General features: G+C 39.3%; 1 protein-coding gene across 1 annotated transcript; it reads left to right on the forward strand.

Moving 5' to 3' along the window:
- The first annotated feature begins 10,478 nt into the window (after positions 1 to 10,478).
- LOC138167798 (olfactory receptor 52P1-like) lies at positions 10,479 to 11,426 on the forward strand. Its single transcript, XM_069096759.1, has one exon. The coding sequence runs from the start codon at positions 10,479 to 10,481 to the stop codon at positions 11,424 to 11,426; it is 948 nt and encodes a 315-aa protein (XP_068952860.1).
- The last annotated feature ends 7,525 nt before the right edge of the window (positions 11,427 to 18,951 follow it).

Here is an 18,951-nt window from a genome sequence, read left to right on the forward strand (position 1 = left end):
ACTTCCAGGCTAGGGACCACTTTAACAACAAGTGTCAAGACCTAGGGATTGCTGGGTTAGGAGGACACCTCGGACTCAGCCAGTAGAATTTTTACCACAGGATAGTGATGGGAGTTGGGTGCCTAAGACAGGGAAGATTGAGAGAACCTCTGCTGACAATGAACACCAGACCCAGCTGTGCTACAGAAAGCAGCTAGCAGTGGGGGCTAGAAGGAACCAGCACGTGCATGGTAAGCATAGAAACAATAAGGAAGAATGCCCCTGGCTGTGGGAACTTATAGAAGGCTGGGTATTTGGCTCTGTAATGGCAAGCAAAGAAGTATTTAGTTCTGTGTTTCAGCTATTCAATTATTTAGCACTTTGTTTCAGTTGAAGTTTCTTTTGAGCCTTGCCCATTATTATATCAAGTCTTTGTTAAGAAACAGAACTTGTGAAGCCCACAGTGGGAGGAACTTGCTGATGCAAGAGGAAGGGATGGAACAGGGAGGAGTTAATGACAATATATAAGAAGAGGCCCAAGCTGGGAAAGAGCAGAAGTGAGAAGGGGAACTTTGTATTGGTCAAGCACTGTTTGTTCTGTCTGTGTTGATTTGTGTTTGTAATACTTTGTACAGAAGCTGTGGGACCTTATTGGAAGCCCTGAAAGTAGATTTTCTTGTTTTCTGTTTACAGAAGTCCTAGAGGAAGATTGCAGAGGTCCTGGGACCATACTGATGATGTATGTTGAGTTCTCGGACCTTGTTGGTGGTTTTGTGTTGATTTCACAAGCAGATAGTGAATTAATGATGGTACTGGCAATGTGAATGAATGTTATTGTGGCTCTGTTAAGTTTTGTCTTCCAAGAAACAGAAACTGTGAAGGGCTTGAGGTGGACCAGACACTGTGATCTTTAATATGGAACTGGACGAGGAGCTGGATAAGGAGCTGAGATCTACCTGCCTGTGAATCCAGGTGACAGTTGGGTAGATACAGGGAGCAGAACCCATTGAAGAGGAACCATGGAATCTGAGAACCAGCCTTAAGTCAAGATGAAAAGACCTCTTCTTTTGTATTTAATGCTGACTGAGAAGATCATGATTTACTTTGACCTAGGGGTGTAGAACTTTGACCTTTGTACTTTGTGTCCTTTAAGAAGGTTTGCTCCTTAAATCATTAAGGATGATTGAATTATGGACTTACCAAATGATATCTTTTGCTTAAAACTATGAGGTCACTTTGGTGAAAACTATGTGACCACTTTGTTGATAAGTTGTTATGTTATAACATTATGAATGCTGTACTTTGGTTTCTGTGAATGTTTGGCTTTAACTTACTGCTGAATAAATAGAGAGTTTGCTATACTATGTGATCAGAATCTTAGAGCTATTCACAGCAGCAGTCCTGTGGAAAGCTGCCCATGCCTGGTTTTATAGGTTCTGATTCCAGGCCAGAAGGGAAAAGTGAGATCTTAGACAAGAGGCAACATCCCCCACACCCCAGGTTTAGAGGTGATTACAAAATTTAAGCTATTAAAAAGAAAAATGTATATTATTAAAAAAAAGATGTATAGGAAATGGAGAAAGTATCTAACCACAGAAAGTTATTATGGGAATAGAGAAGATGGGGCCTCATCTTCAGAGGAGGATATCAAAGCAAACCCTCTTCTCTCTCAAAGACTAATGATAACAATCACATGACCCCCAAAAATTTACAGAAAAACTTAAAAAAGAATTTAAAAATCAAATGAGAGATGAGAAAAAAAAGAATAATTAAAGAAAAACAAGAAGATTATGAAAAGAAGGTCTACAAAGTAGAAATGGAGATCCATAATCTTAAGGAAGAAAATGATACCTCAAACATTAGAAATGGACAAGGTGAAGCCAGTGAAGTTATAAGAGATCAAGAAATAATTAAACAAAATATGAAGAATGAAAAAAAAATAGAAGAGAAGGTGAAACATCTTATAAGAAAAACACCTTATCTGGAGAAGAGATCAAGAAGAAAAAGCACTGCCAAAAAGTTATGGTGAAAAAAAGAATCTTGATACAATAATACAAGAAATAATTAAATAAAATTGTCCTGAAGCAGTAGACCAGGGTGGAGGGAGAGGCAAATAGAAAAAGTCCATTGAATACCACTTGAAAGAGATACTATGAGGAAAACTCATAAGAATATTATATTCAAATTCCAAAACCTCAGTTCAAGGATAAAATATTAAAAGCAACAAGGAAATAATCAATTTAAATATGATGGTGCCACCATTAGAATCACACAATACTTAGCAGCAGAGACACTAAAGGGCTATAGATCTTAGAACAATATATATCAAAGAGCAAAAGAACTGGGGCTCAGGCTGAAAATATCATGCATAGTAAAGTTAAGCATAATTCTGAATGGGAAAAAGATGAATGTTTGATCAACTATCAGACTTTTACAACTTTGTTTAAAAAAATCCTGAACATAATAGAATATTTAGCATACAAGAGCCAAGAGAAACAAAAAGTATATACTAAAGATCAATTAAAGGACAGATTGGTTACTTTTTATATATGTAAATTTTGTATATTTCTAAAATGGTCATTAGTAATTGGGTAGTTCATAAGAAAGGTTGAGGTAGACCTGAGTACTTTAAAAAGTAAAGTCATTTAGGAACACCTAAAAAAGTAATTATTTTATATATATCAGATGCAAGAGGAAGAACTGATACAGAGGAATTAGATGGGAGAGGAGGGATAATAGTTCTGGTAACCTACTTTCACTGGGAATGGGTTTAAGAGGGAACAATACCTGTATATCTAAAAGGGTATAAAAATGTTCTAAATTCAGAAAAAAATAAAATGGTAAGGGGGTAGGGAGGAGGAAGAGGCAAAAGAGGCATCTTTAGAGGGTAGGGTGAGGGAATAGCTTAAAGGGGGATATAAAAGGGTGCTTAGATCAATGGGAGTGGAAAGATAAGGAAAGGATCTCTAGAGGGGAAGGTGAGGGCATAGACTATAGGAATATACAGAAGGGTGCTTAGATTTGTGGGAATGGTAAGATAGGGGAGGCATCTTTGGGGGGGGGTTGGCTAAGTAATAGAAGGGCTAGGTAGTGGGTAGAAGTAAAGTAGAGGAATCAGTAGGGACAGGAAACGAGATACGCACAAATATAAAAACAAAGATCAATTTATTAATGAAAGTACATGTCTATATATGCATGTATATACATGTAGATATGTATATGTGTATGTATATATATTTATACAGTAGTATATCCACACTTAATTGTAGCATTCAGGGGTGGGGGAAGGGAAGGGCATAAAAAAGAACAAAATAAAAAGTTCACAACAGGGAACAAAAGAAAACTTTTGAGGAAGCAAAGAAAAGAAGGACAACTCTCAATAAAATGTGTAATATTTATCATACAGGTTTTCTTGAAATGAAGTTTTATCATTACATATTTTGAATGCTTTCTTATGTTCTGCTATGCACATGATATGCTTTTTTCTTTTCTTTGTATTTAAGTTCTAATATTTAAGTTTATGATATTTTTTTCTTTTCTCTATTCTCTATTTGTGTTCTGGTGCTTGAGTCTAAAATAAAGCCAAAAAAAGAGAGATTTTTCCCATTTACTTTCTTCTTATAATTTTAGCTGCAATGGTTTTATTTGTACAAAACTATTTCATTTAATGTAATCAAAATTGTCCATTTTACCTCCTGTGAACATCTCTATCTCTTGTTTAGTCATAAACTCTTCCCACATTTAAAGAACTGACAGATTAATTCTTTTCCTACTTTTCTAATATGTTTGTGATGTCACCTTGCATTGTCTCAGTCATATACCCATTTGGAGCTTGTCCTGAGATACCTTATGAGATGCTGGCATAAAACTAGTTTTTGCTAGACTCCTTTCCAACTTTCTCAACAGTTTTTGTCAAATACTGAAACAATAGCTGGGATCTTTGGGTTTATCTAACATTAGCCTAGGTAATGGGGCTACAACAACAAAAAAGAGACAACTTATGCTTATATACTCCTGGGGAAAATAGCACATATGCATATAAGTATATGAAGAATATAGGGATTGGATCTGTAATTTTATTTAAGTTGAACTCCCAGATAAGAAAACCCTCTCTAAGATGCTTGGTGGTACCTTCTATACAATTAAGTTAAAGAATAGGGCACTAAAGAGATTATTTTTATTGACTGATTGACTATGACTGAAGCTCTGGTAAGATTGCAAATCTCTTGTGTGTAGTATAAAAATAGATGAAGGAATAATATTTCATATATATATTTTTTTTGCTTTTTGGAGGGGGGAGGGCAGAGTAATTGGGGTTAAGTGACTTGCCCAAGGTCACATGGCTAGTGAGTGTTAAGTGTCTGAGGCCAGATTTGAACTCAGGTACTCCTGACTCCAGGGCCAGTGCTCTATCTACTGTGCCACCCAGCCGCCCCTATTTCATATTTCAAAGTACTTAATTTTTAACTTTGTATAAGTTAGCTTTCTTCCCCAAATTTGTTTCCCCATTCATGCAAAGAAGGCTTTAGACTAGGTCATTCCTCAGTTCTCATCCAGCTCTGACATTCTAAATTCATTCAGTTCTGGAAACAGTGTTGGTCTTAGAGGAAATTGGGTCATATTTCCCTCCTGCCATTTGCTTCTTAACCACTCTAAACATCACTGCAATGTAACAGAGTCATTGTAGTCTTATACCAGGACTCTGACATTCTATATCTCAGCTTCATCAGTTAGTCACCATTCAGTTAGCATTTATTAATCGCCCCCTATGTGGCAGGCACTGTGCTAAGCGCTGGGGATATAAAGAAAGGAGAACCAAAAAATAATGGTGGCAACAACAGCCTTTGCTTATAATGTAACATGAACACTCGATGTAAAAGGAAGACATATACAAGATAAACTGCAGATAGTCTGGGAAAGAGCACTTGCATTAAGGAAGACTGGATAAAGGCTCTTTGCAAAACATGGGATTTTGGCTGAGACTTGAAGGAAGTCAGAGAAGTCAGGAGGTGGAGATGATGAAGAAGAAAGTTCACAGGCACTGATACGAAGAAGGGCAACTCCCCCTCCCCCCCCATAACAATCCCTTCTTTTAAGGATTCATATTCTTTTTTTATTATTTTTTTTTAAAGCAATCGGGGTTAAGTAACTTGCTCAAGGTTACACGGCCAGTTATTTCTGGGTGTGGTGCTGAGTATCTGAGCCTGGATTTGACCCAGGTCATCCCGACACTGGAGCCGGTGCTCTTACTCGCTGAGCCACCTGGCCGCCCCCAGTAGTTCATATTCTAATGAAATAACTCACAGTCTAATGGTTTGGTCCCATAGTCATAACATTTCCCGATGGGTAGCATCTGCTAGAACTTACAAGACACTAGCCTCACCTTCCAAAATCCATGCTCAACTCCACAACAAGGAATCAGGGAAGGACTTCAGCTAAGGATCACCATCCATCAGTCAACAATCATATAATCATGCCCAATCATATATTTCTTTAGGTTTCAATCTTATTCTCTGCAGCTCCATATATGTCAGGAAGGTTTTCCTTGGCCATAAACTTCTAGGGGGCAGGGATTATTGGATCTAGCTCAGGACCTTGTGAAATTAGTCATTTTCAGCGATAATGTTAGTATATATTCAAAATAATTGAATTTTGTTTAGCCACCTAAATTAAAGGTAGCATTCAGAGATGAAAGATGAAAAAATTTAAGGTATAATGAACGTATGTAAAGCAAATGTATGAAACAATATAGCTAAAATTTTATATAGGCTTGCAAATTGTTTTATGAATGTTTTGACATTTGATACTCACATGTCTATAAAGTAGGTACTATTATCATACCCATTTTATAGATAAGGAAACTAAAACTGAGAGGTTAAGTGACTTAAGTGACTTGTCCAGGACACATAGCGAGTAAGCATCTAATGCAGGATTGGAATCAAACAACTTCCTCAGCCAAGTCAGTTGCTCTATGTACTTAATTTTGTTCAGTTGTTTCTGTTGCATCTGACTCTCTGTGACCCCATTTTGGGGTTTTCTTGTCAAGATACTAGAGTGGTTTGTTATTTCCTTCTTCAGCTAATTTTATAGATGAAGAAACTGAGGCCAACAGTGTGAAGTGACTTATCTAGGGTCACACAGCTAGTAAATTTCTGAGGACAGATGTAGACGAGTCTTCCTTATTATAGGCCCACTGCTCTAGCCATCACCACATCATAATAATAGCTAATATTTATATGATGCTTTAAGGATTACAAAACATTTTATAGACTTTATGTGATCCTCATAAAAACCCTAGAAGAGAGGGTACTATCAGCCCCATTTTACAGGAAATTGACACTCAGGGAATGCCATTTGTCTAGAGCCACACGACCAGTAAGTGTCTGAAACTGGATTCAATCCCAAGTCTACTTGACTCAAAATTCAGAGCTCTGTCTATTATGGTATACTATAGAATTGGAAGGCAAAATTAAAATTGACTCATTTCCATTATCCTTAGTTTTTCATCCCCTAAATCCAGATGGATATCATTTCCCACAGCATCTTCCTCAACTGTTCCTGGTTCCTTGTCTTCCTCTTCTTCATCCACCACTATCACTCAGTAATTACCCAGCACAATTCTAGCAAACAGCAGAATGGCAAGAGCTTTCGTAGCTCTAGGCTTCTTGAACTTTCACGTCTCCCCTGTTAAATCTTGCTTTTTTCCCCCCTAATTCTTTGATATTGCCTTTGTGACATGGCAAGGCTTTCTGTAGTCTTTTTGTAGAGTCAGCCTGCCTGTCCCATCAGAAATGCCACAATAACCCTAGGAGGTAACATTTGGTAGATTTTTCAGACTTAGCAGTAGTGCTCAGCACTTTAGTCAGGAAGTGGTGTCCTATTTATAAAATGAATGGTCATGGGGAATTGCTTCCCATCTACATTAATAATGGGATAGGGGAGAGACTATGAAGAACATGGAAATTTGGGTTGAAGTTTTCCATGTGAAACATGACTAACGTGATGAGCATTTCAGAGGATAACGCTTCATTGTTTGGAAGGAAAGTGACAGATATTTATTAAGCAACTACTATGTTCCAGGCATTTGTAAAATACTTTACAAATATTGTTTCATTTGAAGAGACTCAGCTTGAGAAAAGTGGCCTCTAGTGTCTAAAATGACTATAAGTAAAGTTAGGTAAAAGAAGCCACACAAGGAGGAGGAAAAAATAGAGATATTTCCAAATAAGTGGTGGCAAATTCAGATATCAAATGAGTCATGCCTCTAGACAAAACAATTGGGCATGTGACATAGTAGTCAGGTTTGGACTTTTTCACAGCCATATGTCCTGGATTTCTTGACTATGGACAGTACACAAACTACTTTCTTTTGTTTATTCCCACATAAGTGAAAGGAACACATGTGAAATAATCTCTAAGTTTCCTCCCACTTCAAAATCTCTTATCACAATTTCCTGAAGTTCACATACAAGGATCTAAGTCCTCAGCATAAATGGTTAAGGCCCAATAACCTTCTTTCCATTTGGAGAAACAAACATCAGGTGCTATGCTGCTCAGTCCATATAGCAGCAACCTAATTGAACCCCAATGTCCAGTTTAGAAATCATTTGCCCTTCCATTGTTTCATTAGATGTTCAAGGGCAGGGCAAGGACAATCATCCCTATTTTGTAGATGAAGTTGAGGCCTAGAGAAGGGAATAACTTGCCCATGATTGCATAAGGATCAATAGTAGAGCCAGTACTCACAAGTAGGTCTCCTGCTCTGCTCCCTCTTCCCCCACCCCTCCCCTACAACTATTCTTCTGATCATAAACTCTTACATCTGTTTCAAGGGTTAAAATTTCCCTGAATGTTATTTGTGTTTCTTTCCCCAGACACAGAGCTTACATAGACACTTTTTTTTCCCTCCCCATCCAACCTTGGAGAATTTCCTTTCCCAATGGAGCAGTCATTAGAGCAAGAGATAAATGGGTCAGCTGGCCCTCTATATCCTAAGCCCTATAGGAAAAGGAGCCACAATAACCTTTATCATGTCCTCCAAGCTTTGGTAAGTTGTGTCTCTGTTGGGGGAAGAAGTCAGTTCTTTTTTACACAACATACAGTGGGTTTTGCTCTGTGAGAGATACCTGGAGGGAACAGTGAGGATGTCACAAGCTGAATCTTCCATACCCCTTCATTCAGCACACAAACAAACCTGCGGTTTAGGGGATGCAGGCATCATCATCTTCATTTAACAGAAGAAGAGACAGGTCTAGAGATGTAGAGATGCTAGCCTGAGGTGATACAGTCTGAAAGTGGTAGAAGATCCCTGAACTCATGATGGAAATGTAGTAACCCCTTCAGTGCTGTAATCTTCTATTAACTAGTCCCCACAGAAACTAAGACCTATAGAATGTTCTTGACTCCTGAGACTGCTCACTTGTGAGACAGTTCTAAACTGTCCTATGTGGAGAATTCTGCTCCCTTTTATACCTCCAGAGTTTCTTCTCACTCTCATATTCTATGATTTCAAAATGGGAAGGCTTTATTTCAATCTTACCTTTTAATTTTACAGATGAGGAAACTGAGGCACAGTAAGGGTAAGTATCTTTCCCAAGGTCATATAGTGAGCAAGTTGCAGAGCTTAGACTAGAATCTACTTGTGTTCTCACTCCCAGCTCAGAGCTCTTTCCTTGTTCTCTATAGCCAGGGTACAAATGCTCTCTAGAGTTTCCGTGATAGGTTTTTTTTCAGCTCCTGACTGAATATGGACAGTAACGGTGAACTTACTACCTCTCAAGGCACCCCCATTTTATTTTTGCATTGTTGTAATTATACATTTTTAAGTTTTCCAGTTACTAAATTCCTACAGACTGGGGTAATATTGGAATCCAATGTGATGTCTTTCAAGTTAACTCCAGATGGAATCCTGTAGCACATGGCTTTGGATTAGGACTAGGAGGACTCCCAGCTAGAAAAGGTTCAAAGAGAAAACCCTTAGTAATAATAATTTACAATGATCATCCCTCTCTTCACAATAGTCCTTTGGTGGAGGTATCACAAGCGATAATATTGATAATAATAGTGTGTGTGTGTGTTTGCTCTTTGAATCTTGCAAAGCACTTTACATGTGTTATTTAATGTGATCCAGACCTAGCTCTATTTCGTGAATGAGGAACTGAGGATGAGTTTGCTTGAGGTCACACTATTAGTCAAGTTTTTGATGGGAAATTTGAACCATCATCTCCTGATTCCAAGTTCAACAACACTAGTCTTTACACCAGGAATGTCATTAATTACCTAATCTCGTGATAGCCCTATGCTCAGCACTTGGAAAGGTACATGCTTTAAATAAGACACAGTTTCTGCTCTCTTAGAGCTTGCTAATTAGTAGGGCTACATGATACATATATGAGTAACTGAAATGAAACAATGCTGTGTGAAGGGTTTAAAGAGGTACCAGCAAAGTACTTTGCGATATTAAATGTGGAGAATTGTTTTTTAAACAAACCATTGGGTGTTTGAGGTATTATGGAACTGCCCCTTGAACTGAGTTAAAAAGAACTGATAGGAATTCAGCAGGTTGCCAGGAGGGGGTGGAGGATGATGCCATAAGGAGGGAGGGAATTTGAGACAAAGGGAGCATCATACTCAAAGGCAGAGATTTGAGGGCTTACAGAATACTTCAGTGGGACAAAGAATAGTCTGTTTGGTTGGAACATAAACCATGGGAAGGGAAGTAATATAAAATAAGGCTAGAAAGGTAGGTTTTAGTCAAATTGTGGAGGGCCTTAAATGGCAGGTATCTTGGAAGGGCTTTGAGCAGAGGAGTGACTGATCAAAGGTCTTTTCAAATTCTGAGATTCTGTTTGGCAACATGTAAAATCCCACTGACCTTGGGTCTGTCCTAGAGTAGTAGCTATACAAATCAGGAAGGTACAGATATAAAAGATAGTCTGGGGGAAGAACCGACAAGATTGGCAGCTAATTGGCCTTCATCTTTCGAATCTTCTTCATGAAGTCTATGTTCCAATCTCTTCGGCCCTTTGAACATGTGGGTGATCTCAGACAGACAGAAGGACAGATGGACAGAAAACCAGAGGAGAGAGTAGGCAGGGGACCAGTAGGAGGCAAGGAGGATGAAGCAGATACCTTTTCAAACTTTGCTACTTTTGGACAAAATCAGAGACCAACCTGTCCATCTCTCTGCCTCCAATATATGAGAATAATACCTACTTGACTAGTGGAAAGTGGGGAAGACTCTTCTTCCTCAGAGAAGGGGATAGTATTTTCTCCTTTCCATTAGATCCTAGTACCTCACAACCCCCTATCTCTCTAGGAGTTATTCTTAAGGCCTAATCTGAGTCCCTTACACTGTCTTTTCAGTCCTTTCTCTATTGAGATGGATTGCAGCTGCCTCATTTTCTCCATGGCACACAACCTAGATCTCAGAGAAGGTCAGTGACATCCCTTGTTACTGGAAGTTACAACCCCTTTCTTCCCCTTTCTGACACGGGGCGATGACACTCTACAACCACAGCCATGTTAGTTCTGCCACCTTCGTCCTGATGGGCATCCCAGGCCTGGAGGTCTCCCACTTCTGGATCGCATTCCCGTTCTGCTCCATGTATGTCATGGCTGTCCTGGGTAACTTGGCTGTCCTGCTGGTGGTCTGGACAGAGCCAGGGCTGCACCAGCCCATGTACCTCTTCCTATGCATGCTCTCTGCCATTGACTTGGTTCTCTGCACCTCCACAGTGCCCAGGCTCCTCGCTCTCTTCTGGGCAGGCACAGCTGAGATCACCTTTGGTGCCTGTGCTACACAGATGTTCTTCATTCACGGCTTCTCAGCTGTAGAGTCAGGCATCCTGCTGGCCATGGCCATTGATCGGTATGTGGCCATCTGCCGTCCTTTACACTATGGTACTTTGTTGCCACTGGGGACTGTGGGTCGTATGGGCATGGCTGCTGCATTACGGGGCCTCGGGCTCATGACCCCACTGACCTGCCTCCTAGCGAGACTGCATTACTGTGGGCAGGTGATTGCTCACTCTTACTGTGAACACATGGCTGTGGTGAAGCTAGCATGTGATGACACACGTGCCAATAATGTGTATGGCATCACCGCAGCTACCCTGGTTGTGGGAGTTGATTCCATCTGCATTGCACTCTCCTATGCTCTCATCCTGCGGGCAGTGTTAGCACTGTCCTCCAAGGAGGCACGAGCCAAGACCTTTGGGACCTGTGGCTCTCACCTTGGGGTCATTCTGCTTTTCTATACTCCAGGACTTTTTTCCTTCTATACCCAGAGGTTTGGGCAGCATGTACCACGCCATGTGCACATACTCCTGGCTGACCTGTATCTTGTGGTTCCTCCTATGCTGAACCCCATTATTTATGGCATGAAGACCAAACAGATCCGGGATGGAGCATTGCGACTGCTACAGAGGGGCCCAGTTCAGGCCTAAAACTTGACCTCTCGGAGATCCTACCACATCTCTGACATAACTTTCCTGTTGTGAAAGAAATTACTACTCTCAGAAAAAGACACAAGACTCCCTGTCTACAGGGAAGCATGGCCCTGTGCTAATGGGAAAAGATAGAGGCCTGTACTCAGGGAACCTGTTCTTTGGTGGCCCGGGGGAAGAGCATGGTAATAGAACTCTGTCCTCAAGAAGCTCTCAGTTGAAGGGGGCACCATACTCTTGTAGGAATGCCCCTTTTAGAATCTGAGAGCCAAGACTGGACACATTCTCAGGGCAAAGACAAAAATGGAGAAAAATAGAAATCAGTGAAAATGAAGATGGTATATACAGGTTCATTGGTGCCAAGGAAAAAGAAATGGAAGAGAGATCGACTGTAAAATGAGGACAGAGGGTTGGATTATATGACTTCTAAGGCAATATTATTAATTTAAAATAAAAACAGATAGCTGAGGGGGGCACATATTGACTGAAAAAACTACAAATTAACATTATTTATGATGTATTATATTTTTACTTACTTTGTTTAAACATTTCCAAATTACATATTAATCTTGCTTGAACAAGAGTTTTGCTTACCTTGTGAAGCCTGCTGGCCCCAAGGGGCTGGCAAGGTCCTGGGTTGCTAATGCCCCTGACCTAATGCACTTCTAGCTGTTAACAACCTGAATTTATATATTTATGAGTAAGGGGAGAAAGGGAAGTTGATTAAGGTAGGCTACCTAGAGGAGATGAGTTTTGAACCTGGTTTCTGGAGAATAAGGTTTCCTATTACTTCTTCCTATATGGTGTGTGTGTGTGTGGTTTCAGTGTTTTCCAGCTCTCTGTGACTCCATTTGGGGTTTTCTTGGCAAAGATACTGGAGTCGTTTGCCATTTCCTTCTCCAGTATATTTTACAGATGAGGGGTGGAGACAAACAGTTCATAACTTGCCCAGGGTCAAACTGCTAGTAACTTTCTGGGACCAGATTTGAACCCAGGTTCTTCTGAATCGAGGGCCTCTACCTCTAATAGCATAATAGGATCAGGTATCGCAAAGAGCCATTCTCCAAATAACCCCAGGAAGAAGAATTTGAACTAGGCTACATGATACATGATATCTTTGGCCATCTCTTGGTCCTGGTTTCAATTTCTGCACCTATGAAATAGGGGCAATGATGTGGACCAGTCTTTAACATTGTGATGCTTATTGCTGGGGAACAGGCCACTTCCCTCAGGAGGGTGACAGGTAGCTAAATTCCGCTTTGTCATCCTCACTAGATCTCAACACTAGGGGAATTTGCTCATTAAAGGGACATTGAAATGTGTCCTGCTGTAAAGTGGACTTCTCCAAGATTTGGGGATTTTAAGATTATAAGAAAATGATTCTACTATTATGCTTTGTATCTGTTCACATGGACATACTTGCTTTGCCTCTGACTATACTGGGATGGCTAGCTTATCCCCATTATGGATAATGCTTATGGAAGATTTTAGATAGATATTACTAATTTTAAGGAAAACTCTATTCCTATGCTCTCTAGTGTTTTTATTAGAAATGGGCACTGTATTTTGTCAAAAGCTTTTTTTCCATATCTATTGAGATAATCACATGATTTCTCTTGGCTTTGTTATTGATATGGTCAATTATGCTGATAGTTTTCCTAACATCAAACTAGCCCTATATTTCTGGTGTAAATCACACTTGGTTATAGTGTATGATCTTTGTGATATGTTGCTGTAATGTTCTTGTCAGTGTTTTATTTAACTTTTTTTAAATCAATATTCATTAGGGAAATTGATCTATAATTTTCTTTCTGTTTTTCTTCTTCCTGGTTCAAGTATCAGCACCATGTTCATGTCATAAAAGAAATTTGATAGGACTCCTTTGCCAACTTTTTCAAATAGTTTATATGATATTAGTTCTTTAACTATTTGGCTGAATTCACTTATCTTTTGGTCCTTGAATATCAGGGCAATTTTCCTTGATAATTTCTTTAAAGACAATGTCTAGGGTTTTTTGTTTTTGTTTTTGATAATGGCTTTCAGTTAGTCTAACAATTCTTAAGTTATCTCTCCTGGATCTATTTTCCAGTTCAGTTGTGTTTCTAGTAGAATATTTCATACTTTCTTCTATTTTTCAAAGTTTTATAAGATAGACAGACAGACAGAAAGATAGATAGATAGATGTAGTTTCTTGATGTCTCATGGAATCATTAGTTTCCACTTGCCCAATTCTAATTTTTAAGAAATTATTTTAGTGAGCTTTTGTAACCTCCTTTTAGATTTAGTCAGTTTTAGATTTTAAGTAGTTGTTTTCTTTTGTGATTTTTTGTATATCTCTTTTCATTTATTTGTATGCTTCTTTTACTGACTGTTGACTCCTTTTTCATAATTTCTCTTGCATCACTCTCATTTCTTTTCCCATTTTCTTCTCTCTTTCATTTGATTTTTAAAATCCTTTTGGAGCTCTTCCAAGTTTGTTTCTGTGTATGTTATTTATTTATTTATTTTTTTGGGGGGAAGCAGGCATGCTAAGACCATTTCACATTTTTCTTTGTGGTTTCACATGTAACTATTTTGACATTGTTGTCTTCTTGTGAGTTTGTGTTTTGATCTTCCCTGTCACCATAGTAACTTTCTACAGTCAGATTCTTGTTTTTCATTTGTTTGTTTTTTTCCCTTCATTTTTCCAATCCAATTCATGACTTAAAAAAAAAAAAGATTATGTTAAAGTTGGGTTTTGCTACTGGTGTGGAGCAGGCACTATCCCAAGCTCCTTGCACTGGGGCTGTGGGGCCTAGTCACTGTTCTGATGTACTAGGGCCACAGGATGTCTGCTGACCTGTACCAGGGGCTTAGTAACTTACTACTGGTTTTCTAGTGGGTGGCTTGTTGCTGGCTTACTTAGACACTGCCTGAACTGAACAGCATTCCTCTTTTACTGAAGTGATACAGACTTTTCCTTCCAACCTTCTACATTGATGGGCTGGAAAATTGTTACACCCTGACTTTTTGTTGGTTCTGCTGCTTCAGAATTCATTTTGGGCATGATTTCATAGTTGTTTGGAGTTGATTTTTGGAGAATTCCAGCAAGTTCCTGCCTTACTCCACTATCTTGGCCTTTTTTCACTATTTTCAATGACTCAAATTAGTGTATCATCATACTTATCGATTCACCTTTTTCTTTATGAGTTTAAAAACTCATGAACTTCCCTGTTAGTTATAAACCTAACCATTTTTAAAACTACTCCTATAGTTTTCAAATAGTTGTTCGTTTTATTATTTTGTGAGCTTCCAGTCTACAATGTTTACATGCAAATGAACTGAGGGACCATAATTACCTACAGCATCAGTCATTCTGCATTTTTTAAACTATCCCTTAACATTCTGTGACTCTGACAATTACATTTCCTTACACTTGCATTTTGTAAATTTTTAGTAAAAAACATTCTTTTTATGCCCATTTTTGTTAAAGCAATTGGGGTTAAGTAACTTGCCCAAGGTTACACGGCCAGTTTTTTGTGTGAGTGTTAAGCATCTGAGGCTGGAACCGATCCTGGGTCCTTCTGACTCTGGGGCCAGCGCTGTTATTCACTGTGCCACCTATCTTTTCTGCCCATTTTAGTGCTCAACTTTTTATATGTGTAAGAGACAGTATTTTTTACATTCTTTCCAAGTTAGTTTATTTCTTTATGCAAAAATGCTTTTTCCTGCCCTTTTCAGCAAATGTAACTGCTCACATTTTAGAGGAAGAAGCACCTTACTTCATGAATACCTATATAAAATTCTGGACAGGTGACCATGTAACCTCTGTTTAAATATTTTCAGAACCAGAGAGCTCATTATCTATTAAGACATTGCTCCATTGTTGGACTACAATGATTATTGGGCAATTCTTTCTTATGTTGATTAAAAGTCAACCTCCTTGTTGCCTCTTTCCATTGGTCCTATCTTGTTCCTTCTGGAGTCACAATGTATATCTCACTCTAGCACCCAACAGAACTTTCTCTTCCCCCAGTTTCTTCAGTTGATTCTCATATGACATGATGTCACTGTTTTGGTCGCTGTTCTTTTGACACACGCCAATATCATTCCCCAAATTTGTTACACAGGATATCCTAGATGAGGTATAATTATGGTAGTCTATAAGCATTTACTAAGCACTTATTTTGTATTAGACATTGTGCTAAGCACTAGGTATATGAAAAAAGAAAAAAAAAACTATCCCTGATCTCAAGGATCTCACTATTGTATGGGGCACCATGATACCTCATGCTTTAGAAGGAACTCACATTTTAGGGTGTGAGAGCCAAGACTGTACACATTCTCAGAACTCACTGTCTAATGGGGTGCCATGTTACCAACTTATAGCCAATTATATATAAACAAGATATAGGAAGGGCTCATTGGAGATAATCAACAGAAGGAAAGTATAGTATTAAGGGGTAAGTGGGGTTATTACCTTCCAAAACTATGGTCACCTAAGAGTGCTAGTCTTTTTCTGACAACTTGTAAAGCCATGTCTCTTATATCTTATTCTTGCATAACTAACCCTTTCAGTAACTCTGTTTCCCACTCTGTAACCTGCTTAGTAGCCTTTTCAATGAACTCTCAGGATTTCCATCAGAGCTAAACCCTCACTGCACTCAGTGACAATTCATGCCGTTAAATAAATCTCCATATTTGCTTCAATAAGCCCCTTTGTTCATCAATATCTCTCTAAGTTCCTGAAGGAAACACTTTCTCCACTTACCCTCCTCCCCCAGTATGATGAAGGAAACAACTTTTTGCCGGATATTTAGGTACACATAGAGTAAATGATATATATATATTTTTATCTTAGGGTAGGCTTCCAAGTGTCCTAGGCCTCCAACCTATTTGGGGTTCTAGGCTAACCAATTACAATGCCTCATCTAATTATTTCATCTGCTTAGGCTATTTAACTTTGGGGGTGAGAGAAAAGTATTAAAGTATCTTATTGCAAGAGTGATAAGAGAAGGTATAGCTGAGATTGTTCTTAGAAAAGAGGGGTGGTGGAGTATAAGAAAGATTTCTAGGAAAAGGAAGCCCCAACTTTCCTGATTCTGTCTCTGCTTTTTCTCTTTCATTTCTCTTAGGAGGTGAAAGTCCAAATTTTTTATTCCTGGGCTTCTGGCTCCGCACTTCTGTCCCTAATGTTGGGAATGAAGATGCTACTCTAGAACCATGGCCTGAGATTTTAAGAAAATAGAAAATTAGGGTTCCTGAAAGAAACTATAACTGTATTCTTCATCTCCTCCCAAGCTCCCCCCAAGTATAGTGGAAGGAAAAGGCCTTGGTAAGGGGAGAAGGGATTTGGAAGTTCATTTCTGTTTGGTTGGACTTCAGGAATCAATTCTTCCTTATTTCCTTCAGTTATGCTTTGAAGTGCTGCCTAGAATACAGTTGCTCATGCCTGATTCTGGCAGTTACTTCCTGACTCTCTCTTTGTCTCCCCACCCCAATGGCCCCCATTTTTATTCATCTCCAGATCATGGTTTGAATTCAAGGAATCTCTGGTCTTCTTCCCTCCTTCTGGTCTTCCCCTCACCCTTCATTTCCAAAATGTCTTGGAAGCTTTGCTTAGGTTTTACTAATATCTGTTTTTTTTTTTTTTTGCCTATGCTGCGGCTTTTCCTTTTCCCTTCCCTGCCTCCCCATGAGTTGTGGGAGGTAGGTTTGCCTTTTTATGAAAATAGATCTTAGCCACCTTTAGTTTGGATACTAAAGAGTGAGAATAAGAGTAGAGTAGGAGCTCTCTTGCCTTTTTCAAGTGGTAAGGGAGTGCCCGGATAGGACTAATCCTCCCTCTCCAGGCTCTATTTCAGAAGTGTTCAGGTTGTGGGAACAACTCTAGGTCTTATCTCTTCATTCATATGATTTAATAATTGACCTCTCTGAGGGCAGGAACTATTTTTTTTCTTTGTATCTCCAGGATTTAAAATGCCTGTCATATAGTAGACACTTAATGAATGTTTGTTGACTTATTCTGGGTACTTCTATACCCTAAATATATGTCTGCTCCAGTTTTAGTTTACCAAAAGGTGGGGTCAGGGTCCTTTCCCTGCAACTGTGGGAGACAGAAGTCCTGCCTTTCAAGTAGCTTGTAAAGTCAAACATGAGCAGCTGTCCAAAAGGACTGCTGCTGTGAATAGCTCTAAGGTTGTGATAACATAGTATAGTGAACTCTATTTATTCAACAGTAAACTAAAGCAAAACATTCACAGAGGGGTGGCTAGGTGGCTCAATGAGTAAAGCACTGACTTGTAGTCAGAACCCTAGTTCATTCCCAGGCTCAGATACTTAACACCCACACAAAAACTAGCCTGTAACCTTGGGCAAGTTACTTAACCCCAATTGCTCTCCAAAAAGAAAAAAAAAAAACATTCACAGAAACCAAAGTACAGCATTCACAATGATATAATATAACAACTTATCACTAAAGTGGCCACATAGTTTTAAACAAAAATATCATCCACTAAGTCCTTAACTCAACTATCCTTAAGGAGCAATCCTCCTTAAGGGATAAAAAGTACAAAGATCTCCCACCCCTAGGTCACATTGTCTTAATCTCCTCAGTCAGAAAGTCTTCTTTCTTCTTGATTTGTAGAGTAGCTTCCAATCATCCTTAACTCAATCATCCTTAAGGGGTACAAAGCACAAAGTACAAAGTTCTCTCACCCCTAGGTCACAGTAAATCATGGTCTTGTCAGCCACTACAAAGTACCCAAGGAAAGGTCCTTTCATTTTTACTGTAGGCTGGCTCCCAAATTCCATGGTTCCTTTTCCATGCTCCCAGCTCTTGTCCAAATTCACCCAACTCTCACCTGGACTTACAGAGAGGCAGCCCCCAGTTACTGTTCCACCTCCTGTTCCATTTCAAAGCTCATGGTGATGAGTCCACCTCAAGCCCTTTGAAGTATCTATTCCTGGGAAGAGAAAACATAACAGGGCCACAATGATATCTATATACATCAAGCTTAGCAGAATTGCAACAACATTCACACACATTGCCAGCACTATGTAATGGTAATGGGATTTTAAGATCTTTCATGCCCCTTGTATTGGCAAGCTAACAGGTACTTAGCACTTAGTTTCAAGTTCATAATTGTGTCAAGTAGAAAGACCCAGAACTTGTGAATCCCACAGTGGTATGAATTTGCTGACAAGCAGGAAGGGGTGGGGCAGGGAGAAGCTAATACCATATATAAGGAGGCCTAGGCTGGAGAGGGAAGAGATTTTGAGAACAAAACTTGTGGTGCCAGAACTTCTTCTGAGAGTCAACCAGAACCTCTGCTGAGGCCTTCTGCTGAGAACTGCCAGGAATGAGAACTGCTTGGAGCCAGAACTACTGGGAGCAAGCAGCTTGGAGACTGAATAGCTACCATGAGTGAGGAGAGGAGGACCCTTGCTTGAGGGAGTGAATGAGGAGAGGAAGATTTTTTTTTTGGAGGGCAATTGGGGTTAAGTAACTTGCCCAAGGTCACATGGCTAGTTTTTTTTTTTTTTT

The sequence above is a fragment of the Petaurus breviceps genome, unplaced genomic scaffold (genome assembly GCF_028583685.1).
Source record: "Petaurus breviceps papuanus isolate PSGF00001 unplaced genomic scaffold, PetGlider_PUasm1.0 306, whole genome shotgun sequence".
In the NCBI taxonomy this organism is placed as follows: domain Eukaryota; kingdom Metazoa; phylum Chordata; class Mammalia; order Diprotodontia; family Petauridae; genus Petaurus; species Petaurus breviceps.

Coding starts and splice junctions, on each gene's coding strand:
- LOC138167798 (XM_069096759.1), top strand. CDS start 10,479: ATGACACTCTACAACCACAGCCATGTTAGTTCTGCCACCTTCGTCCTG.